The sequence below is a fragment of the Poecilia reticulata genome, chromosome 16 (genome assembly GCF_904066995.2).
Source record: "Poecilia reticulata chromosome 16, P_reticulata-male-v2, whole genome shotgun sequence".
NCBI lineage: Eukaryota > Metazoa > Chordata > Actinopteri > Cyprinodontiformes > Poeciliidae > Poecilia > Poecilia reticulata.
The window spans coordinates 12,982,264-13,007,755 of NC_088845.1; the positions used below are offsets into that span (position 1 = coordinate 12,982,264).

Genomic DNA, 25,492 nt, shown 5'->3' on the forward strand with positions numbered 1-25,492 from the left:
TAAAGTCAAATGGGGCTCCATCATGTTTCCACTAGGGTGTGCCTAATAAAGTGGCCAGTTATGGTGTGGCAGCAGGGTGTCCCAAGTGTGGCCCAGGAGTCATTTGTGGCCCTTGAAATACATTTGTTAGGCCCCTTTGAGCAACTCAAGAATGGTCCAAATGTGGCCCAGCAGAATATGCAGCGGATGCAGATGTACTCTTATTAAAAATGTTTTGGAAAAATTGTACATACAAAATTAAATCAGATTAAAATGGAATATGTTTGGTACACTACAAAGTATTTAATTAGCTATGTTTGTTCCTTTAATTTTAGTGTAACTGTGAACAGAACCACCAACATCCAGCAACTTATACTCCAAAACAGTGACATTCAGTCAATGTTGCTAAATATACCTGTAATGAAGAACAAAGAGTGACCTAAATCCTATTCTTAGATAGTTTTGTTCTCAGCCAATAAAACAGAAAGTGTTCGACTTCCCGAGATTAGAAAAAAATATGCATTTCCATTAATAAGGTGATGTGCAAGAGTGTTTTTATTTTTTTTTTAAATCACACTGCTTTGTTTGCTTATTTAAAATGCAAAAATAATTATCAAAAAAATCCCAATAAGATTACTATTTTTTAAATTTATAAAATAGAGACATCATTTTGTGGTTTAACTTATTCCCACAGGACAGGACAGGTCCAAACTGTACCAAACTATTAAGTCTGCAGGGCGTATCATTAGGGCCGACCGTCGTTCCATCCAGGACTTGTACTGGTCAGGTCAGGAAAAGGCCAGCTAACATCTATCCCAACCCCACACATCCTGGACACAAATTCTTTAGACTTTTATCTTGAGGTCGGTGCAAAGAGCTATTTACAAAACCCAGACGTCACAGAGACAGTTTTCTTCCCCCAGGCTGAACAACTGATGAACACAATGAACTCCAGAGTAGCCTGCTAACTCTGTGACCCTTAATAAGACGTAGTTTGGCCGTATACTTGACGTATACTTATAGTAAATTATATTTTACATACTTAAGAACAGCATAGTGAAACACACTTGGCTTGTACTGTAAAGTATATAGAAAAGTCCAAGAGTAAAGACATATCAAGATTTACAGTTATACATTAAATATGCTACAATAAACAAAAACATGAACCACACTTATATGCCTACATTAGACTATGTGTTGCATATCTTAATCTATACGTTTGTAAACTTAAAATTACCTTATGAAAGTATAATTAATACAAACTTTTGTAAACTTAAAAAGGTTGTATTTTATTATATTAGTGTATTTTCTAATACACCCCAGGTACATGGTCTGTAATACTTTCTGTGCTTTTGTCTATGTTCTAGTATATGTAATACATTAACCTATACTTTTTGCTCAGAGGAAACAAAATACAGATATTGCACTACCACAAAATGAACACATGGCTGTATATTTTCACTTTATTCTTAACTTTACTCCCTCTAATGTTTATCTAATTATGCGTAATGTCTGTATTATGTGAGCAATTGGAAGTGGAGTGAAATTCTTTGTTTGGTCACGCTTTATTTCTAAATTGAGAAAACATCTTTGGTGCAAAAACATAGAAAAAAATGAGGAACAGAACACAGAATGTGAAATAAATACAGTGGTACGAAAATACACTTTATGATAACTTAAAATTATTCAATGACCCACAATATTCACTTAACCAAAGCTGAAAAAACCTTTTAAAAACCTTGCTTTTGCACAGATCCAGACCAGCTTCGCCACAAGATGGCGCCAGTCAAACGGGGCGTGGTGAACGGATACTTCCTTTTTCACAACGACATTCTTCTCTGATTCCAACTTGACGATCACCGAGCTACGGTACAATCTGTCCGCAGCAGCACGAAACTAATTTAATTGCATCCTGAAAAGGTTTGTTGTCTTTTATAAACCAAATAGGAACGGTTTAAACAGAAGCAGTCGATTCCGGTGTTTATTTCGCTGAAGAGTAGCTGTGTTAATCCTTTACCGTTTTCCTTTACTGTCAGTGTGTAGTAAGGAAATTACGTCCTTTCCCTTGTGTGCTAAAGGCGAGCTCATGTTAGCTGTGGATGTTAGCTTTCTTAGCGTTTCTTAACGTTTTTGTTTTTTTTTTTTTTTGTTTTTTTAACACGGGGATAGCTTTTTTGTTTGGACTCGACACAGTTTTGTTTGGGGAGATGTAAGGAAGATTTCAGTGTGTTTGTCGGGAAGAGGGAGGAGCCGTGAGACTGAAAACACACAGACAGGTCATCTGACTGGCGTTGACATGTGTAAGCTGTAGTTCCCGAGAAGTGTGCTCGTGTATGAGCAACAGTACTTATTTTTACTCAAGTAGTCAAAGAATTTTACTCGAGTAAAAACAAATCCTTTGAATACTTACAGTAGTGAGTATTTAAATATATGCTACCGCCTTGTGAAATACTTCCAGTATTAGAATAACAAAGCTTGTGAACAAACAGGAGGTCTCACATGTATCTGTGTTTCACGCATCTTTGGTTAAAATTTGAATATTTGACTCTGGCAAGAGAAGCAATACTTCATAATAACTTTAATCAAGTTACAGTAAAAACTACAGCAGGGATGTCAAAAAAATATTTTTTGTCATATGGGCCAAAATCGTTGAGTTAAAAGTGCTCGAAGGCCAATAAAATAAAAAGAATAAAAAAAAATTAAAATCAAGCAAATGAAGTAGTTATTTTTTGTAGTTATAGATCTAAAAATTGAAACAGAATTTTGCATGTTTGATGTATTAAAATAAATACATGTAGTTGTGTCGCTTTCTGTCAAAATGCGTGCTATATTTACCCAAGTTTAATACATTCGATTAATGTTGATTTGGATGCAGCAGTGTCACCTTTTTAGTAGCATATTTATTATGAAAGCTTAGTTATAAAAAGTGAGTATTTTGGGTGGCTTGCTAAAAATTTTTTGGGTTATCATTTTTACCTTTATCACAAATAAAAAGTCTCCATCTGCATCAAGCTTCTGCACAAAATTAGTTCAAGACCCACAAATGACCCCTGGGCCACACTTTGGACACCACTGAACCACAATATTGCAAAGCTAGTCTTAAAAGTACATTTTCCCAAAAAAGTTTGGGACTCGTGCTATCTTTTACATCCTATATACAGGAAGATAAATGTGTCTTAGCTATTTGTCAGTTTTAATCATTTGTTCACATTTTCCAATCAATACCCTGCTGAAACGCCCAATGTTGACCAGTTTATAGGTTTCTAACTGAGGTTTTCATTTAATATTAAAAATGCCCTGGTATTTTAAAGAGCGCTACTAAGATTCCCATGTTGTGTGAAAGAGAAGCAGGCCCACAGCATCACAGATCCTCCACTATACACTAAACTCTGCACATTAAATGGTTTTATGTGTGATAATCTGCCAGTCACAAAGTAACTGATACCCCACTGTGTTTCCCTGTGGATAATTTTCCATGAGTGGGCTTTTTCCTGTAAATCTTTTGCAATTTCTGGTTATTTTTAGATTCCTGGATTAGAATCATTAGTGAAACAATTTAGCTGCTAATTTAATTTAAGTCACTTTTCAGAGAGCGGTGCCGTTAAGAGATTAGTCATGAAAATGTTTCTAACAAGCAACCTGAATCTTTTTATGGCAATCAGTCATTCTAAATTGAGTTTATATATCAACATTAATATATTATTGTACATAATCTGTTATCTATTACACGTCATAAAGAAGCTTGTAACAATAATAAGTTAATCACATGACAAATATAAAACAGCTTGATAATTTCCGTTCTCATGATTAATATTTTTTAAAGGCCAATTTTGTCTAGAGATTTAATAATCCATTTAATTTATGGTTTAGGTTGTGGATGATACTCATTTCAGTTTTATTTATTGCCTTTAGTTGTCTTTTTTTGGATATTTAAAGTATCTTCCAGTTCAAAATGAGCTTTTATTGGTCTTTGAGAGGACAAACTTTCATTATTTTGCCATTATCACGATATTACTTAAAAATTGTCTCAACAATATTATCATTTATCGCAATTTATCATCCAACAAACCTTATTATGCATAGATCATCTGTCTACTTTTATGGGGTAATAAATGTAAAGGATTTTACTTTTCATTTGCATCTCTGCCACAAATACTTTTATCCAAATGTTTATTTTTATTATATTAGTACAAAATCCTGTTTGTACTGCTCACAGACTGCTGAAGGATTCATTTTTTAATCATAAATGTACATTTTATTCCTTCAGGAATCGAGATGTTTTACACATGTGGACCCAATGAAGCCATGGTGGTGTCTGGTAATGGATTCCTGCTTATTTCCTGCAATAACACAGGATGTTTAGAAAATCCTTCCAGTAGCTGGTAGAAACAGATGATACTTAATGGCCGTGTTTATAAATGTGTTCTGCTTTTACTGAAGGTTTGTGATCCAATTATTTGCTCACATTGGATTTTCAGCTTGGGGATTTTCCAGTTTTCTTTAATACACTGCGACTGACTCGCCTGTATTGTGAAATGAAGCTACAACTGATCCGTTTTCTGCTTCCCCTGGATAGTAAAGCAGCTGGTTGTTTGTCACTAATCAGATTTCTCTGTTTTCCCCACCAGGCTGCGGCCGTACTCCACCTCTGATGATTGCTGGAGGAAGAGTGTTTGTCATCCCGTGTATCCAGAAGATCCAGAGGTGAGCCGCCTTCTGCCTCTGTGGTTCAGAGTCTCTGGCAAATTAAATGGAGATAAATGAGAGCACGAAAATGATCAGAATATAGTCATCTCTTCTTCGTCACGCTTGCTTTGGGTTTTACGTCTGCAGAATCACACTCAACACTCTAACTCTGAACGTGAAGAGTGATAAAGTCTACACCCGTCATGGCGTCCCCATCTCGGTCACCGGCATCGCACAGGTGAGCGCCGACCGTTGTGTGGGAGAAATGCTTTATAATCAGAAAGTTTAACAGACTTTTTCGTTAAATCAGCTTCTGTGAACATATTTACTTTTATGTTTACTTTTTAGCACGACGTCAAACTTCATTGTATTTAACTGGGTTTTTATTTGATAAACCATAAACTGCAGTGTGTTTAAAATCTAAAGTATTTGCTCCCTTGACTCTGACACCACTTAATAAAATCACAGTTTAAGGCACCGACAGGTGAAATGACACAGATCATCTCTTTATCATGTCACCTGTCAGTTTGTTGGATTTATTAAGCAGCCAGCGAACATTTTACTCTTAAAATGAATGTATTAGAAGTAGGAACAACAGAAAATGTAAGGATTGGAGTCAGTTTGACGAGGACGTCGTTGGGATTGTTGGACGACAGCCTTGGAACAAATCCAGCTCCTGTGGGTTGTTTCCAATCTGCGGCTGCCAGATAATATCTATTAAAACTGTTCAGAAGAGGCTGATCCAGCAGACGAGCTGCTGTCACTCTGATTTTAGGATTCGTATCGATGCTTTAAATCCTTCAACACGCTGAATTTATGCAGAAATAAATTCTTGTTGTCTGTAAAAAGTCCTTGAAAATTCCAGGTATTTGAATGCACCACTTCATAAAAGGACGTAGATTTTTTTCTTCTCATCGTCAGATGTTTAATCAGATGTAATTTTTCTTGTTTTAGATTAGCTAGAATTACCAAAATAATTTTAATACAAAAGCATGCCACACTTTTCAGATATTTATGAGACCATAAATGACTTTCTCTTCCATTTTATTATTATGTTCATATCTGTGTTGATCTGTGCCATACAATAGAGCAGAAATATCCTTTATTGTCTCACAATGGGGAAATTTCTTTGCAACTGCAGCGACACAAAAGGCACAGCAGCAAATAGACTCACACAGAGATAGAATATAAAATAAAAATAGAACAAAGAATAAAAATACTACACAGTAAGGGTACAATTTCAACAAAAACACTCTGTAGTTATAAAAAAATACAATGTAGTTTATGGAAAAGTTTCAAGGGATAAAATTTAATTTGCAAGGCAAAGTGGAAAGACAAGGAACCTCTCCGACTTTTTGTTTTACCGAGTCAAATCTTACTAAATATTCTCCCTCTTTTAAACTTTTAGTTTCAGTTTTAGCTAAATCTTTTAGTTTTTGTTCCCAGGTGAAGATTCAGGGTCAGAACAAGGAGATGCTGGCCACAGCCTGCCAGATGTTCATGGGGAAGTCTGAGGCCGAGGTCGCTCAGATCGCTCTGGAGACACTGGAGGGCCACCAGAGAGCCATCATTGCTCATCTGACGGTCGAGGTCGGTCCGTCAAAACACCTTCACATGTTTTCACTTCAAATTTAACATCACACGGGTCAGAGCTATGTATGTGTTGTACAATCTGTGGTAATGTTTTGCTTTCTGTGCAGGAGATCTACCAGGATCGTAAGAAGTTCTCTGAGCAGGTGTTCAAGGTGGCCTCCTCCGACCTGGTCAACATGGGCATCGGTGTGGTCAGCTACACCCTGAAAGACGTCCACGATGATCAGGTTTGTGTTCTCTAAATAAAAGTCAAACATCTGACATCTGCTGGCGTCTAGTGAAAGCTCTCCGCCTCAGATGGCTTTTGCTGCTGAAGAACTTGAGTGAACTCCTGGCCTCGTTTAGGCCTAAGTGCTTCAGCGGTAGTCGAACCATTTCTTCATTGGTTTGACTAATGCACCACAAACTCATTTAATGCTGGGAGCTTTTAGGGAGTTGAAATCCTTCTCTGCCCAATTGCAGAAGCCATTTTAATTCACACAGCCATAAATTCCCCTTTTGTTGCACAATCAGCACAAGGTTGGATGACATTGGTGATTTTGAATCTTGTGACTCTTTATGTGTTGATGTTTGGTTCTTATCCTCCAGAAACTCCCGTTGATTGATTTTTTTATTGACTTACTTTATCCACCAAATTTTTATTTTAAATCAGCTGCTGCTGCCTTTATGGTGCCGTTTTAACAGGATTCCTTCAGAAGAAAAATAGTCTGCTGTATCTTACAGTGGGCATGGTGTGCTTTTCCACGATTTCACACTTTGTTTCATGTGTCAAACTCGAGGCCCGGGAGCCAAATCTGGCTCACCAGAACGTCTTATGTGGCCATCTAAGCTCTAGATAAAGAGATACAGTTGTGTGCCGAAATATTTTATCAATCAAATCAAAGCAGTTTCTATCTGAATTCAATCTGAAAAAGTTTAACTTTAAGAGGGACTGCAGATGCCTGTTTATTCATATTTTAACAGTTTAATGGGTAATTTTATCGAGAACATTCATGATGCTGATGTGACCTGAAATAAAAACGAGTTGGACACCACTGCTACAGAGTCTCTGCTGGATCTTAAAATCTTGCATTTTATTATGCGAGTTTTAAACTTTTAAAGGTTTATGTTATTTGACATAATTATTTGACTACAGATGTTGGCAGTTTTAGACCAATATCTATTTTTGTAGCTATTTCTTGACTTGTGGAGGTCAATAGAACATCAGATTAACTTTAGTGGTATGTTTTCTTGTCTTTCCCATTTTGGAGAGTGACCATAAAATATTATCTTGTGTCAGTTCTTAGCCAGTGAAAACAGGAAGTCACTGATTGTTATTTAAACTTTCCTAGTTCCACCTATGAAAGAACTAAATTTCAAAGTATAAATAAAAAAATGCTTCTTTTACATTTTTATTGGAACTTGTTCGGTCTGTATGACTATTTGTGTTTTCTAATCTTTTCTTTTCCGTCTACTCTGCAGGATTACCTTCACTCTCTGGGAAAAGCCCGAACAGCCCAGGTCCAGAGAGACGCGAGAATCGGAGAGGCTCAGTATAAACGCGACGCTGTTATCAGGGTAAAAAATTACAAATGTAGAAATAAATGGTGAAAAAAAAAAAAAAAAAATATATATATATATATATATATATATATATATTTGGGATAATTTCCTTATGATCTGTTCCTGTCTCGCTGGCTGTACGCAGGAGGCTCATGCAATGCAGGAAAAGGTTTCTGCGCAGTACAAGAACGAGATCGAAATGGCGAAAGCTCAGAGAGACTTCGAGCTGAAGAAAGCAGCCTACGACATCGAGGTCAACTCCAGGAAGGCCGAGTCAGAGATGGCCTACCAGCTTCAGGTGCCCACTGCACCACAGTGCACTACAGTTTTTTAAACGACGCATCACATTTTTCTGCTTCAGCCACATTTAAAGGGGAACTATTAATCAAAATTCACATTTTGCACATTTTTGAACTTCCATTTGAGTCTCCACTTCTTCTTAAAACAACCCAAGAGCTTAAAAAAACACCCAGCTGTTATTTGGCAATACGTTGATGTGTTTTGATATCTGGAAAATGAGCCATTTCAAAAAGCAACTCCAGTGAAGCCCGATTGGTTACCTAGCAATTCAAGCAGAGCTTTAGCATGTTTGGACAGCTGCTTTTACCGCTGTATGCTCTGTACAATGGCTGCTGGAGAAGACAAGCGTTTTATTGTTGACTTACCATACAGAAACCACTTGCTCCATTCTTGTTGGTTGTGCAGGAGGCTCCACTTCTGCTTTTCAAAAGATGTACGATTGCATGTTTGGGCATCTGTTTGCAGCCATTTTCATATGCGAGTGTAATTGTTGAGTTGAGGGCGTGGCCACCAGCAGCTTACTTGGATTTAAAGTGATAGGACGCCGTAAAACAGATCATTTTGAAAGGAACTCAAAATAGGAAGAACTGAGCAGAATGAAATCTCACAATTTTGTGCAAAAAATGTCATGAATATGTTTTGTGTAGCACATAGATCTTATCCTAACCTGTTCAAGGAAGCATAATAGGTCACCTTTAACTATCCCACATCAGGTGGCGAAGACCAAGCAGCGCATCGAGGAGGAGAAGATGCAGATTCAGGTGGTGGAGCGAACGCAGCAGATCACGCTGCAGGACCAGGAAATCATCCGCAAAGAGAAGGAGCTGGAGGCCAAAGTTAAGAAACCCGCAGAAGCTGAGAAATACCGGATGGAGAAGTTAGCCGAGGCGCAGCGGTGAGCAGCACGCCGCCATTTTGTTGAGGTCGTTGAGCCGGGATTGAAAGCGAGTATTTTACTCGTTCTGTTCTTCTTTTGTTCAGCCTGCAGCTCATCATGGAGGCTGAGGCTGAGGCAGAGTCGATTAAGGTAAAATCTGACTTTTGCTTATTAATATTATTATTAATTATAATATTATGTTTGGTTTTGTGAGAAGGTCCAACACGGCTGCTTTGTTTGAGCTGTTGTCTCTAATGAGCGTCTGCGTGTTTTTGCTTTCATGCAGATGAGGGGCGAGGCCGAGGCTTTCGCTGTGGAGGCTAAAGGTCGCGCTGAGGCAGAGCAGATGGCCAAAAAGGCCGAGGCCTTCAAGCAGTACAAAGATGGAGCCATGGTGGACATGCTGCTGGAGAAACTTCCTCTGGTCAGTTTAACCCTCTCTGATAAAATAATGGAAACAAACCTTAGAGCTGAGAGAAGAATCACTTATAAGGCCAAAAACAAATTTACTTTTTTATTTTGAGCATGATGGAAAGGACATTGAAGGGATGAGAGCTGAAGTAAACTCATCATTAATTTTTATTATTACAAATTATAACCATGAATATAAAACAAAGAAGAACCAAGCTAACCTTAGCCTGAGATCTGAAAACATCTCGCTGTGCAAAGATCTTCAGCAGAGCAAGATGTGTGTTTCCTGTATGAACCAAGTCAGCCTTTAGAAATGCAGCTGAAACCAGAAGTTTACATACACCACTGTTTGAAGTTAAATCAGATCAAACTTCTGCTGTTTTAGGCCAGATAGAAAAAATTACTTATATTTGCTAAACGCCACAATAAGGAGACAAAAAAAATGTCAGATTTATTATGTGGAAATATTTAATTATGTTCCAAATGGACAATGACCCCAGTTATACAGTCAACATGTTTATAAAGTGGCTCCAGGAAAATAAACTCAATGTTTTGGCGCGGCCCTCTTAAAGTCCTGATCTCAGAGCTGAACTGAGTTTATGATCGGATCTCAAAAGGCGCGTGAGCGAAACGGACTTCAAACCCGACTCAGTTCTGTCAGGAGGAACGGGCCAGAAGATGGAGGAGGAAAACCAAAAAGTTTGATTCATTCATGCAGTTCAGAGGCTAAGATACCCAATAAATGTATCCAACTTCAGATTTTGAAGACATAAGTAGTAAATCTGACATATTTTCTCGTCATTGTGGCTTTTAGCAAATAGAAATAATTTGTGATTGTAGTTAACGTAAAACAAGAGAAGTTTGTGGTGATTTAACTTTAGAGGTTGAGAGAAAAATTATGTTTGTGGCTTTTTTATACGGCATATTTAAACTTCTGGTTTCTTCTGTAAACGATAGACGATGTTCAAACAACTTTATGAAACCCAGACAGCCCTCTTTGTTGTAAAATACACCAAAAACATTGGATTTTTAACTTTTTTTGGTATCTTTTCATTCCTTAAAACCGTTTGTCTGAAAACATTTAGTCATAATTTTATTGTAAATTTCTCATTACAACCAACCTTTATCCTTTTTGCTTTCTCCGACGTGTCGCCGCAGATGGCTGAGGAGATCAGCAAGCCAATGTCGAAGGCGCAGAAGATCACCATGGTGTCCAGCGGCGGCTCAGAGGTGGGAGCCGCCAAACTGGCTGGAGAGGTTCTGGACATCATGACCCGGCTGCCTGACGTTGTGGAAAAACTCACAGGAGTTGAAATCTCACAGGTACCAGAGTCCGATCTGTTAAAAAAACCAGGTGATTCACCTGACTGAGCAAACTGAGAATGCTGATTTCTTATTTTCCTCTGATTCAGGCCGCTTCGAAGGCGTCCCGTGTGCGTTAGGAAGGGTGATCATCTGAGAGCGCCACGCCTCCTCCTCGTGTCCAATCCGTACCGTCTGTCCATGCATGTTTCCCCTCCTTTCTGTGGCTTCTGCTCATTTCCTGGATGTTTGCTGTTTTTCTCCCCATCGTTACCGACCACAGAAGCACTCGGATGTTTTTGGGCCTGTCGGAGCCGTAGCCGCGCAGCCCACCATAGCTCAACATGAAGTCGGAGCTGCTGCCTTTTTATACCCGATTTTCAATATGCAACTTCTTGCCTTGTGGTTTTCCTCTTCGTTCCTGCGAAGGAGCTGGACCACGGAACCATCACTCCTCTGATCAGAGTTCAGAGGTCACTGTGCCTTTTTTTAATTTGTTACAGAACGCAAAGTGCTTTAGCAAGTTCAGGGAGCCCGAATTACACCTGCTGCTGCAATGGAAGAACTGTCCCATCACTTGAAGAACGGCTCCTCTCTGCTGTTTGAAATCAGGACTGAAATGTTGGAAAACCTCTCAAATTTTCCACTTGTTTACTATAATAATTGTCGTTCTCTCTGCAGTCCTGACTGTTTATAACATAGAGCTCTTAAATCAGAGTTGTCAAACTCATTTTCCTTTTGGGCCAAATCAAGACCATAAATGTTCTTAAATGGGCTGGTTGTGTCAGAATGCGTTGATAAAACTCATTAAACTGTTAAAATATAAATAATTTCTTAAAATTAAACGCTGAACATATTTTCAGTCACTCCAAGATTTCACAATCGATTTTTTTGCATAAAAAAATCGTCATTACTCACCGCATCACTAGACATAAAGTAAGGTCGAGGCAGCTAATTAGTAGAAGTATAGTAGAAAACCAGATTTTCTTTTGTGAAAAACAAACTCTCGCAAGTTTCCACAATAATTCACAAAAAACCGGAGTGACGAATTGATGCAATTTGGCTGTAAACGGATCAAAACTGCTTCAAATTGATGAAATAATATTTAAGCTTGCCGTTATCTGGACGGTTCCATTTCTGTGTCCCTTTGGAGCCAAGAGGGCCACATAAAGAGCTGCGGCGGCCCAGATTTGGCCCCCGGGCCTAGAGTTTGACACATCTGTTTTAAATCCTCTGTGGTAATTAAATGACTTCTCACTGCTAGTGTTGTTGTCCATTGGCTGCATTTCTTATCAGTTTGAATTGCAGGCTGAGGGATTTCTGTCTCAAAATGTCGGAGTAAGTGTTCGATGGGTACAAGTTTTGAGGTTTTCCTGTTCGATGCATTGAAAGTGTCTGGTGGTTGGAGAAAAGCATGTTGTCTCTTTGAAGCATGCAGCTGCTCTCTTTGAGGTCTGGGCTTTTTTTATGCTGTAGAGACGGAATCTGCACTAACTAATGTCACAATTCACACATCAGTTTGTGTATGTTTTTTTTTCTCTTCTTGGCGTTTAAATTAGACATAGGATGTTTTTCCAATTTTGATCGTACCGAACCTTTAAATGGTAAAAATCATACAGGATATTTGAGACGTTCTAATATAACTGCAGGTGTATTCTTATAATTTTTTTTATATGTATATTAACTACTAGTTGCATCTGTATAAAATTTTATAGACTTTTACCCAAAAGGTTTTGCATCAGTAAGCCTTCTTGCGGTCGATGTGATTCTTGTGAAGAATGCTTCGAAAACATTTGTTGCATGGCTACTTAAACTGACATGAACGTAAATCATATTTAGTGTGGAACTGCTTGTATTAAACAGTCAGTAGTGAACGATTAATAAAATGTTAAACTCACCGAAAACAGCCTGGTGTTTGTACACAGTGTGAGGCCGCTCAGTTTTATTTGAAAAGGGTAACTTTAATAAAACCTCTACAAAAATAGAACAGCAATGAATAAGAGCTTGAAGATAACAAGCGTTTCTATAGCAACGATGAAAATGTGACAGGGAGTTATCTATATATTAGTAAAGAAAACTGTAATCCTGTCCTTTGAATATGTACATACTGTGAACATTAGAACAGAGAGATGAAATCGGACAGATTGGGAAGAGTTGTACTAAAATGTTAAGTACAAACAGCTTCAATACTATAATTTTACTAAAAGGGACAAAAATGTGATGGTCATCACCAGATTTTAAAATTGTGTTAATACAACCTGAACTGAGACGCATTCTTTAATAAATCGAGACAAATCAGAGGCTCAACATGTGCGAGTTAACTGAGTGCTGAACAAATACATTTTATCAGCTGTTTAAACTCAAGTTTTAGCAGCTTGCTAATGTGTAATGGTACCACTGACCTGAGAAAAACGTGTTTTTGGTCATGAAATTGAAGAGCTATGCAACCATTTCTGCACAATTTGGAATCAAATGATTAAAATAAAACCATTTCAGACTGAACACCTCAATATGCATGAGGGATCTTCAATACAACATAATTAGAAGGCTGAACAACTATTGGATGGACATTTTATATGGATATTGACACATTCCTCTGTTAAATAAAAGAGCTTATGGTAAAAAGATCTGGTGCAGTACTGCTTGAGGAGAAGCGTCTAAATAAATCAGCTAAGAAATCCCAAAATTTCAGTCAAATTTTGAAATTAAGCTGAATAATTCAAGTCATATATATATCAAAGTGTTGAGTAAACTGTCTCTGTTCTGGTTTGGCTCATTGAAATATAGTTCCAGGACCTTGGAGGATAAAACTTGTACCAGTATGAAACAATATTTCCAATATTTTTTAAAAGTAATTTTAAAACACTCTTTTTGAAACAAACATTTTGAGTCGAAAATGATCAAACTGTACCTTTAAGCCCCTGTGTAGGGTGCTGGTTTGCTGGGTCTCCAAGCTATTGCACTAACATTTCTCTCGACTTTCTCCTCTTCTCCGGACAATCCTCCTTATAAATTGGCAATACATTCATCACACAGTCTCTATTTGCCAACTTTCATGTGCTCTCTCTCATTCTTTCATGCCTTTTTATTTTATATTCCTCAACTTTTATTCTGTAAATACATGTAAACTGTTCTGCCCTTCAAGCCTGAACACAACTGAGATGGAGAAATATGGCAAATTCAAGCAATGATGAATAAAATGAACCAAGGCACCCCAAACAGGATGGACGTCTTCAAGCTATTGCTGCTACAGCTTCGTAATCATAGACAATGATGCAGTAATATGATTTTGTTCATTTCAGGAAATAATCTGGTGACGACCAAAAACATCTCTTGAAATCCCTTAAATTGAAAGTGAGTGCACATACATTTTATTATAACCGAGCTAAAAAGAAAAAACAAAAAGTGAACTACAGTGTATCAAAATGAATGAAATGGCACAACCAATCACTAAACATGTATTACTTCACAATCAGGGTGATCTCAGATTTACAGAGCTGTACAGACAGTAAGGTAGAAGCACTGGTTCCACCGCGGTCAGCTTACACATGGATCAACGCAGAGATAGACTTTCACTCCAAAAAAAAAATAAAAAATCAGGAATCCCAGAATTCCCAGTTTGAATAATGCCATAAAATTACAGTGATATAAAAGAAAATTATAAGATCAGTAACATCTCAGCGCTCTGAAAGCTTACATAGGATTGCTGTTTGAATCCAAAATGCCATTCCAGATTTTAAAAAACAAATTTTTACATCTAATGGTTTGGCAGAGCTGTGGAGGGGAGAGGAGGCCTCCGACGTTTTCACACCTCCTGCCAACATGCCGGGCTTCTGTGCCGTAAAAAATGTCAATCCATTTCTGCACCCTTTATTTATATATATATATATATATATATATACTGCTCAAAAAAATAAAGGGAACACTTAAACAACACAATATAACTCCAAGTAAATCAAACTTCTGTGAAATCAAACTGTCCGCTTAGGAAGCAACACTGATTCACCCGACGAGGGTCCCCGTTGTCAATCAGTGTTGCTTCCTAAGTGGACAGTTTGACTTATTTTTTTGACACCTTTATTTTACACCTTTATTTTTTTGAGCAGTGTATATAAGCCGCTACTTTCCCCCCACGCTTGGAAGCCTGCGGCCTATAGCTCGGTGAGGCTTTTCTATGAATTTTTCTTCCACCACCAGGGGGCTCTTTAGCAGGAAGCACATGCTAGCAGCAGGCACGACGGAGAAATGTTTTCAAGCTCATAGCCCCTCATCATGGAAACAACACGAAGTTCATATGATGCAGCTTTTAAATTGAAGGCCATCGATCTAGCAGTAGAGCTCGATAGCTGCTACATGTAAGCTCGGCGTGAACGAATCCATGGTTCGGCGTTGGAGACGCAGGGCTGCGTCCTTAATAGGAGATTTATTAATGCCATCTAGTGGCCTTGATGAAACCCGAGAGCGGCGGAGATACCTGAAGCTTGTACGTTTCCAGTTTTTAAAAAAAAACTTTGTGGGTGCAGCTTATAGTGAAGTGCTATATATTTATTTATTTTCTCTTTTTGCACAGTTCAGTTGTAAAATGAACAAATTTATTAGGAGTGAAAATGTACAATTAATACAATTACAATTAATTTCAGGATTCAGTCGATTAGAATGAATGTGATAAATTAATAAGGTTGTCTTTGTAGCTTTATATCAGTTTACTGTTGTGACACAAAACAAGCTGCAGGAAGTTTTATTTCTCTACATGATGGACTAAGGAGTACGGCTGGAAGACGGAAGTCATTTTGTCTAAATAAAACATCCGGGGCTTTCTAAAAATCTGACAAAACCTTGAGAAAGAATGTGCTATGAAACAAAATAAAAATAAAAGTTTGTTAAAAAAGTGTGCACATGTTATTGCAGCTTTTTATTTTTTTTATATTTAGTTGAAATGTACAAGATAAATGCAATTTGAAGGTGGAAAAAAAAAAGTTTTAAAATAATTTATCATATTTTTTAGGTAACAAAAGCCAGGCATTTTAACAGGAGAGTGTGCATGTTTGAGATGTGTGTCCTGATCAGAATCAGGAATCGTCATTCAGACCCTTTACAGAGACGAGTTTCATCACAGTCAGGGAAATGCATGTAGGGTAAAGTGCTGCCGATTTGTGGAATTTTAAAATCGATCCTTTCTGACCGAGTCACAGTCAAATAAAGAAGCGATGATAAGAAGAAGAACACCTGAAGAGGTGCCTGAAAAGGAGTCCCAGAGCAACGTCTCTCTGATGGAAGAAGAACAAAATTATCTGTTAATTTACAGCTGCAGACTCTCGTCTTCTGTGCTTTTTTCCTCTTGTTTGGAGTCGGGTGCAGGATGGAGGTCAGATTTTTACGGTTAAAGACGGGAGACTCGACGTGTTCACGCTGACGAAACGGGGAGGCTGCTCCTGTCTGGTCCACGCGTCTTTATTCCCACAGAAACACTGTGGATGTGGGTCACTGGGCTAGAATGTGGGGCTGAGATCAAATGAAGAGACGCAATAAAAAGTAGGCCGAAGGGGACGTAGCTGGAAGTAAGCTCACTGAGTTACAGTGCATGCTGTGGGCTATAAATACTAAGACAATCCCTGCGTGACCTTTCACCTCCAAACAACAGTTGTTCTTTGTGATATTCATCTGTTAGTCCACAAATAACATTTAAAATGCTGAATAATTTGAATGTTTCAGACATGAAGCTGTATTTTGTACGACTGATTCCTGCATATTAACTCTGCAGCATCGAATCAGCAGAGACACGATCTGAAATGGCAGAAAACTGATTTGAAGACTGAACCCACCACCAGTTACTACGTAACGTAGCCGTTACCTACTAAAAAGACGTCTTTTGGGGGTCTGAGGTGGAATAAAAACCGAACCAGCGGCGTCTCAGCCCCACCCGCCCAAAAAGTACAAAATACAAAAGCGAGCAACCCCACTGTGCCTGTGAACGCACCCTCCACCACACCAGCCCACTTCACCGCTCAAGCAAAAAGGTCAACTTTCTTCCCGTCGTTCCTCCGTCAAACCATGTTCATGGCGTCCTCGGTAAGAAAGGAGTGGATGTTGGCGAAAGATGGGCGGAGCTTGCAGTCTCTGTTCCAGCAGCTCAACATGAGCTCATAGAGACCCTGAGGACACACGGCCGGCCTGCTCAGATACACCTGAGAGAGAAAGAGACGCATGTGATGAACGTCCACACAGCTCTGGATAACTTTGGGTTATTTTGACTAGCTTCATTAGTCCTGATCAGCAGGCAAGTGGTCATCAACTCAGAAACCTGATTTTTTTCCAATCAGTGAACGCATCATGTGGAAAACAGGGTAGCAAAACTCTTCTGCCCACATTAAAGGTGACTTATTATACTGCCTTGAACAGATTTATTTCCTAAACAAAACATGTTCATTACATTTTCAGATTTCATTCTGATCAGTTCTGAATATTTTCAGCTCCTTTCAGACTGAGCTGTTTCAGGGCTTTTAAATCTAAACGAGCTGCTGCTGACCACGCCCCCAACTCAACATTTACACTCATGTCGAAATAGCTGCAAACAGATGCTCAATTATACAACCGAACATCTTTGAAAAGCAGTAGTAAAGCCTCCTGCACAACCAACAAGAATGCAGCAAGTGGTGTCTGACATGTAAGTCAACAACAAAACACTTGTCTTTTCCAGCAGCCATTGTACAGCACATTTTAGTGGTAAAACCAGCTGACCAAATGTGCTGGAGCTCTGCTTGGATTGCTAGGTAACAGTGCAGTGGCCATCGATTGTGACTAAATTGGAAAGGTTTTGAAATGGCTCAATGTATGCCGTTTTTAGAACCCGAATGGAAGCGCAAAAACATGCAAAAAGTGAATTTTGCATAATCGGACCCATTTAATCGTTAACACCATATTTAATTGAGAGAAGTTTTCTCTCAGTTGTATCTCCCATAGATCTTTGCTAACCTGTTCAATTAAGCATAACAGGTCACCTTTAAGCAATAAGACTTGTGAGGACAAAATCAATGCCGGCTAAAAATAACACAAAGGCCCGTCTTGAATGACCCCAAATGCTTCTGTGAAATAATTCTCTGGACTAATGTGTGTTTTTGAGGAGTCAAATCACTTTCTAAATGTCCAGTGTCAGTAGAACCCGGCAGAGCTGTGCTCATGTTTTGGTCGTACCTGTCTGCCCTGGTCTCTGAAGAACTCCCCTGCGTTGTCGATGACTTGCTCATCTGTGAGGTCGGAGTACGGCTGCTCCTGACAAACGCTCAGCATCTCCCACAGAGTGACTCCGAATGCCCACACGTCGCTGGCTGTGGTGAACTTCCCCTGCGGACACACACCGACACACACACCTGAACCTCTGCTTTCATCGTCTCGACCTCCATTAGTGTCACAACAACTACCAGCATCATTATCATAAAAGGTGAATCTGATGGAGAGGAAATGACACGTCTAATGGGTTCCTTTCACATGTGAGTGCTTCATTAATGAATCACCGTTTTCTGAGTGCATTAGTTTGTTTTCCAATGTTTTATTTGTATAATTTTCCCATTAATGGTCCAAAAAGCCTTGACCTGAATTAAAGTGGTGGAAAATTGCAATGCAATTAAAAGAAATCACATATTCTCGTTTCCTACACAGTCTGGAAAACTGAAATTTAACCATTTTCAATCTCTGAAAAAGTGGTGAAAATAGCATCTGTCGTGCAAGTCCAGTTATCCTTGGAGAGATGCTGAGGCTTCCAGCCTGGACCAAGCTAATGCAGGACCACTAAGAGTAATATTATACAACAAACATTAGAAAACATCACAGGGCAACACAGAGACACACAGGACAAATAACCATCTCACAACTAAGGACAATCTGGAGATCAGTAACCTGACACCATGTTTTGTACTGTGGGAGGAAGCAGGAGTGTCTGAGAGAACCCAAGCAAGCACACTGCAAAAACAAAATCAAGTATTTCTGGTCTAGTTTCTACTGCAAATATCTTAGAGGGCGTAAAATAAGACGAAACTAACTTACAAGTAACTTATCAGCAAGAAATGGGAGCTCATTTAAGTCAACAATTCATCAATATTGATAAAAAAAAAGTTCAAGTTATAAGAGAGATAATCTGCCAGTGGACATTTTTCCCATATTACAAGTTAAATGATTTGTTCCACTGACAGATTATTTCACTTATAACTGATGTATAAGATGATGTATACATACAAACACAATCAATATTACACAATAAAAGATGAGGAATTATTCACTATGATTCTTTTTCTAGTCAATATCATCTCAACGCTGTTGAAATTCATTCTTCTGATGCATCTCCAATATATTTTTTGATAAGGTGTTTCATATGAATATAACTATGTGAGGCCATGTTCCAAGATGTCGGCCTTGCATCTGTTAATCCATCCACGCATTCAGTTTTTTGCAGCCTCTACATTTAAATCCTGAGCTCAACAGAAACATCTGCCCTGCATTTATCACAAACTTTTGTATTTATGCATTAGAAGCAGGGAGACTCCAGAAAGTTCAGTCTGGAAAAGTCTAGAGTTTTGACTTAAAAGAGAAAAACCATTTACAGATGAAACTAAAAGCAGTTCATGATAACCTGTGAGCACACAGACCATCGTGTCCGTCTGTCTGCTTACCATGAGGATGCACTCCCAGGCCATCCATCGTATCGGCAGCACAGCTCTGCCTTGGATCCTGTAGTAGTCTCCGGCGTACAGGTTTCTGCTCATGCCGAAGTCGGCGATCTTGATGTGACGCTCCCCGCCTCGATCGTCTCCGCTCTCTCCCTTCTCGCCGCCGACCAGGCAGTTACGAGTGGCCAGATCCCGGTGCACGAAGTTCAGAGAGGACAGGAATTTCATCCCTGATGCGATCTGACTGGCCATGGAGATGAGCGCTGGATAACTGAAAACAGGAGGGAAACGTCAGGAAGTGTAGCTGAGGATGTTTACTTTAAAGTTTCCTTGAATAGGTCGGATAGGACTATAGGCGATACAAAACCATGCTTAGACTGAGCCGTTTTAGGGCGTCTTGTCACTTTAAATCCAAATAAACTCAAAGTTTACAATCACACGTGAAAGTAGCTGTGAACAGATGTGCAGTTATACAACCATTCATTTTAGAAAAGGAGAAGTGGAGCCTCCTGCACAACCAACAAGAATACAGCAAGTGGTTTCTATTTTTCCAGAAGCCATTGTAGCTTGGTTTGCTAGGTGACGGGGCTGGGCTTGGCTGGGGTTGCTAGGTGACAGCACAGTCCCCGATGAATATGAGTCAACAATCAAAATGGCTCATTTTCTAGACACCAAAAAAATATTAACGCATAGCCAAAAAAAATAAAAAAATAAATAAAAGATGGGTGTTTTTTTAAGCATTTGTGCTAGTGTTTTTTAAACAGTAGAGACCAAAATGGAAGCACAAAAACATGCAAGGTGTGAATTTTATGTAGCAGGTGCCCTTTAAGTTACCTGATGGTCGGCGTATTGTGTGAAGGCCCAGTTTTGTCCAGCAGGACACGCTGGGACAGATACTGGTTCAGGTCTCCACACTCCATGTACTCGGTGACCATGCAGAGGGGGTCGCTGCTCACACACACTCCCAGCAGCCGGATGATATTTGGGTCCTTCAGGCGAGACAAGATCTTCACCTCCTTCAGGAAGTCGTTCCTACCAGAAGAAAAGGGACAGATCTGCAGAGTCAACAAAACAAGTTCGTACAAAATCCAACATGAAGCGCCAGCTCTCTGTTTTTTTAGTTAGTTTTTTGTTTGAAAAGCCTCAACCATGAAGAAAACCACAGAGAAGCGGATATTTTCCTTTGTTTGCTGAAGATCTTTTATCCAATTTAAGGCTAAACTCCACGGTAGAGTCTTTATCCAGAGCAGACGTGTCTGTTCCTGCTGCCTCGGTTAACGTCTCTCCCACTATGTTTTTGGTTCATTTAAGGCCTCATTGTCCAAACAACATCTCTTCACTTCTCCATTTCCCACCAGAGGAGGCATTTAATTTAAGATTTTCAGAGATCTTCTGTCCGGTACCAGCTGCTTGCAGTCATGGCCCAGCAGCTCCTCAGGAAATCAGTCATAATCTCCTTAATTAAGTTAACGACCTTCTTTAAATCAGTTTTTTAAAAGAAACTTAGGTAATTTCATGACCTATCAGTTTTATTTTGCTGCTTTTGTGAAGAACTTAATGTGAATAATGAACCATAAATATTATGGAAGGTATGGCTATTATGGCTCTGCACAGTAACGAAGTATCACTTATCTCAAAATATCTGGCAAATACAAAAACTACTTTTGGAGGAAAAAATGTGTTTATCTCTGTACATTAAAACTAAGTACGGTTAAAAAATAGATTTGCAAATAAATATTTACTTTAAATTTTTTTTTTATAAAGTACAAAAATAAAGTAAAAAAGGTAAAGTAAAAAAATAAGTAAACAAAAATTTGATTGAGGTACTTTGAAGAACATTAGACAGTGTAGCAAAAAGATAATTTAGGTACAGTAAAAAGTTATAATGCAATGTAAAAGCCGGTATTGAGGTTTAGACACTGTAAAAATAAACTGATACAAACCTGGCATTCTTTGAGGCGTCTGGGCGCAGTATCTTGACTGCGACCAGAAGAGGGCGCCCTTTCCTCACATTAAAGGGGAACTCCAGGATCGGGAGGTCCAGAGGGTTCTCTATTTCACACAGGTGAACCTTTAACCACAGCAAATTAAATTCTAATTAAATTCAAACACTGATGGAGGACGGCGATCTTTTCACCCAGACACGTCCTCCGTCTTCGTCAGTCCTCACCTCCCCGAACTGTCCCTCCCCCAGCTTCTCCTTGAAGACGAGACACTGGCGCGGCAGCTCCGGCAGCGGGAGGGCGTCGGCACCAGGGCTGGAAGAGGCCAGGGCCGGCACTGCGTAGGTGTTGTTGCCGCTGACCCCCTGCAGACTGACGATGTCCGCCTCTGCATAATGCGGGACGCTGGGAGGCAGCGGCGGGGAGACGGGGGGAGACAGAGACGGATAAGGAGGCGACCCCGGATAGGGAGGGGGCTCCTCGTGTGCAGAGGGGAAGCCTTTCTCCAGGTCCAAGTCCAAACCACAAGCTGGGAGACAAGAGGCAGACGGGGCGGATGAAAAGACGAGATACCCGAGAACAACCGAGTGATTTAAGACGGACGTCTGCAGGAACAGAATCAGGAGATAAGAGGTCAGGCGACTTGTTCTGAAGGGATAGTTTGGATTTTCAGCTAAATACCAAATTCAGTGTCCAAGAAGAAAAACGTAAGCAATCTCAGATAAGTGAAATCAAGTTTTCCACTTTCCTTTCCTCTGTCGGCCCGGGAAAAGGTTGTTTATTATTACAGAAGAACTGATGATGGTCCAGAGCACAGCTGCACGCTCATTCATCTACTGGGAGGCTGAGCTGGAGCTGAAACTATGCAGCGGAGCTGTCATCCTGCAGAAATATCGACACACCCCTGCATATTGTGACGGATTACAATTTTGTGAATGTATTCCCCGCTGCGGCCTCCTGCAGCCCGGTCGGTGCATTAATCATTGTTTCATTCAGTCAGCTGACAGCACACGTTCACCCTCCTGTGACCTATTTTATTCCCGTGAGAGACTAAAATAATTTATAATTTCATTAAATCCATCTGCCTGCGTGAATAGCAGGTACGAACCACTTGTTATTGAATCTCTCTTTGCTCATTTACACCACATCGAACTCCTTTTTTTACCCGCTGATAAAACTGAAACACCTCAAAAAGATAATGATTTTACGTTTGATACCAGCGGCTCCCAAAAGGTTCAGACAGCACTTGAGTCGTGGGCTTGTAGGGAGAGTGAGACCTGAATGCTAAGTTGTTTTACCTTTGAAATAATAATGAGCCTGATAGGAGAATTTTCAGCCTAAATTCACACGCAACTGCATCCAGTAGATCACAATACTGTAACTTTATAAAGCTCATGTATTTGGGAGGAAAAGCAGGAGTCACATCGACTCCAGTAAAAAAATATTTTACCATCCGTCATTATCAACTGGATTTAACTACAATGTGTTTTAACAAGGATAACAATGGGATAACTTGGATTGGTCTGGGAAGGTAACACTTAGAGAAGTGCAGTATCCTCGTTGCAGAAGTGTGCGGCTTTGTTTTGAGTCTCGACTTGGAAATACTTTTCCACTGTAGCATCTTGTCCTCAGCTCTCATCAACTGACCTCACAGGTTTCTGCTAAATCTAGTTTTCTAGCTCCAGTTTGCAGCAGGAGAGTCAAACACATTTTCATTTTGGGCCAAGTTTAAAGTCATGGATGAATGAAAGGGTCATTTATGCCAGAATGCATTGCTAAAACCCATTTTAAAGCTCGATTAGTACTTATTAAAATTAAATAATACTGAAAATTTTTTTGTTGTTGTTGTTGAACATTTTTTGTAATCAAAATCCTTGATTTTCTGATGCTACTTTAGAAATATTTGCAAGACATTTTTGCGATATTCGATATGTATGATGGTTAAACATGACCTTTTGTTACTAGCCATAAAGATCACAGATTACAAGAAAGACTGAGGCAGCAGAAAGAAAGAAATCTGCAAGCGAGTTAGGAATCACTAAAAACAGAATTAAATTTTAGTCTAAAACAAAAACTTAACATGTTTTTGACCATTTTTGTGGAAGACATGCAACTAACTTACAATTATGTGCGGATCTGTTTATTTTTGCGTAATTTTCTGAGATTTGGGAATTTCAAAAGAAAAAAGAAAAAAACTGGAGGGACTGGCTGATGTAATTTGTCAGTATACAGACAAAACTTGCTCTGATTATGTTGCTACAATAATATTTAGGTGCTCAGATGTTACCTTTAAGGTTTTACTTATGCATCCCTCTGGAGTCAGGAGGGCCAGATTAAAAGCCATCAGGGGCCAGATTTGGCCCCCGATGGCCCTTCAGTTTGACACATGGACTCTTCTGAAACTCTATTTTTGTTCTGATAAAGTCGTGTTTTTGTACCATTGTTGTCGTTTGGGACTCACTGTGATGATTTCTTGCAGATATCTGATAGTTTTGGGATAAAAACGTCTCTGCAAACTACGGCTTTAGACGAACGACACCAGAAAGATCCTTTAAGGACAGATGACCTTCACTTCAGCTCTGCTGTTACAAGATTATTATACAACTAGAAATAATTAGTCGTTTTCTGGGTTATTGATATTCATGATGCAGCTCAGATTGAAAATATTTCGAGATTATGTAATGAAAATGGACAGTTAATTGAAAAAGTAATAATGTCGGCCAGCTGTTGCTCCTAAAGGAGTGGTGTTTAAATAAAATAAAAGTCCAATTACTCCCAGTTTCCCAGTGGGAAGTCTGACTGGAGGGTTTTACTCATTACTGCACAATGAAAAAAGTGAGAATGGATTTCCAACTTTAAAAAAAAGTTAATTTGTTACATGCAGTCAAATTAAGTTTGTCAAACTTATATTTGCTTAATATGACAACTTAATAAATGTAATGTATTTACTTGCATAAACTTAATTTGACTGCTTGTAACAAATCAACTCGGACCCGTTTTCTTTTCAGTGTATACAATATGGTTGTATTCACTCATAGACTCAATCTTTGGCATATTGTTATTTATAAAATCATACTGGAACTATTTTGTATTTGTTTACATAAGTAGAAAGTTCACCGGAGGATACACTCGTCAACGTGAGAACTTAATTTACTTTCGGTAAAAATGAGTCTGAACTGAACTTGGGGAGAAATCTTTTTGGTTTTCTGCTCCATCTTATAAATATTTGCATACATGAACCTTAAGATGATAATGTCACTAAATATTTTTAAGGCTATTCTTACTGATTTTGAGAAGAAATCATCTGTCTGTAAATGTTTTAGCTAATTTATGTATGACTGCGTTACGTTTGAATGTCTGTAAACTCTGTGCTGCTGCCCGTCTTGGCCAGGATTCTCTTGTAAAACAGATTTCTAATCTCAGTGAGATTTTCCTGGTGAAATAAAGGAAGTGGTAATTTCCCAGCTCCGAGTGCAGCTGGAACGCAGCATGATAACCTGGTGCTGCTGAGGCGTTCACAGAAACTAAACTCAATCAAAGTAAAAAAAAAAAAAAAAAAAAAGCTCTTTGTGAAACTTTACAGTTCCTTAGAAACCAAACTATCCCTTCAAACAAAGGAAGGAGTTATGTGATGAGTGAATGGGAGAATGGGAAGGTCGCATGCAGAAACAGATTGTTAATATTTGGGAGAAAATCTTCTCCTGCCTCGGCGCCGACAGGTCAGTAAGTGAGAGGAAAGCAGGGGATCCTCCTGACTGTGCCGGCCCAGTCTGAGGCTTCTTACCCTGGGGCACATTCAGGCTCTTTTCCTGAGCCTGAGCCGATCTCGGGACGACTACGGCTCTGGAGCCTTTTCTGTGATCTGGTAGGAGCACGTGATAGGCTGGATTGTTTAACAGCAAGGCTACAAGGTCACACACACACACACACACACACAGACGTACAGAACGAGGTGGGGGCGCACAAACAAAATCATAACATGGAACAAAACAGAGTCATGACAGCGTTAGCGTGTTCATGTACATACGAGGAATCATAAGGGTTTTCATTATGAGCACAGGAAGGAAGAACATCTCAGGCAAGTTAACACAACAAAACATAAAATAAAAACTGACTGCATGGGATGTTTGTTACTCTTGTTATTTCAAACTCACACAGGCGCCTAGTGAAGACGGCATGCCAACCTCCTGAGGAACAAT

The 25,492-nt window shown here is 39.2% G+C and overlaps 2 protein-coding genes across 7 annotated transcripts in view; one reads left to right on the forward strand and one right to left on the reverse strand.

Moving 5' to 3' along the window:
• Nucleotides 1–1,741: 1,741 nt before the first annotated feature.
• On the forward strand, nucleotides 1,742–12,594 carry flot1b (flotillin 1b). Its single transcript, XM_008431351.3, has 13 exons — nucleotides 1,742–1,899; nucleotides 4,247–4,297; nucleotides 4,608–4,683; nucleotides 4,813–4,903; nucleotides 6,112–6,255; nucleotides 6,366–6,485; nucleotides 7,720–7,815; nucleotides 7,946–8,098; nucleotides 8,814–8,995; nucleotides 9,082–9,127; nucleotides 9,264–9,401; nucleotides 10,547–10,711; nucleotides 10,801–12,594. Exons 2-13 carry the CDS (start codon nucleotides 4,255–4,257, stop codon nucleotides 10,828–10,830), a joined length of 1,284 nt encoding a protein of 427 aa, XP_008429573.1. The 5' UTR covers nucleotides 1,742–1,899; nucleotides 4,247–4,254; the 3' UTR covers nucleotides 10,831–12,594.
• A 36-nt stretch (nucleotides 12,595–12,630) lies between these two features.
• Nucleotides 12,631–25,492, reverse strand: part of ddr1 (discoidin domain receptor tyrosine kinase 1) — a 93,727-nt gene continuing 80,865 nt past the window's right edge. For 4 of the 6 annotated variants that reach the window (XM_008431352.3, XM_008431356.3, XM_008431353.3 and 1 more), the window contains 7 exons: nucleotides 25,078–25,197; nucleotides 21,521–21,822; nucleotides 21,294–21,421; nucleotides 20,185–20,382; nucleotides 19,354–19,621; nucleotides 17,882–18,031; nucleotides 12,631–16,875 (listed from right to left, as the gene is read on the reverse strand). In XM_008431352.3, the coding sequence (XP_008429574.1) occupies nucleotides 16,735–16,875; nucleotides 17,882–18,031; nucleotides 19,354–19,621; nucleotides 20,185–20,382; nucleotides 21,294–21,421; nucleotides 21,521–21,822; nucleotides 25,078–25,197 (1,307 nt within the window). In that variant the 3' untranslated portion in view covers nucleotides 12,631–16,734. The remainder of the gene's footprint in view (nucleotides 16,876–17,881; nucleotides 18,032–19,353; nucleotides 19,622–20,184; nucleotides 20,383–21,293; nucleotides 21,422–21,520; nucleotides 21,823–25,077; nucleotides 25,198–25,492) is intronic. The other 2 variants (XM_008431354.3, XM_008431357.3) reach the window with 2 other exon arrangements.

Bases quoted from the DNA above. Each gene is read 5' to 3' on its own strand.
- flot1b (XM_008431351.3), top strand. From the start codon at position 4,255: ATGTTTTACACATGTGGACCCAATGAAGCCATGGTGGTGTCTG. The intron at 8,099-8,813 runs GTGCCCACTGCA...ATCCCACATCAG, and splicing joins AGATGGCCTACCAGCTTCAG to GTGGCGAAGACCAAGCAGCG. The intron at 10,712-10,800 runs GTACCAGAGTCC...CCTCTGATTCAG, and splicing joins CAGGAGTTGAAATCTCACAG to GCCGCTTCGAAGGCGTCCCG.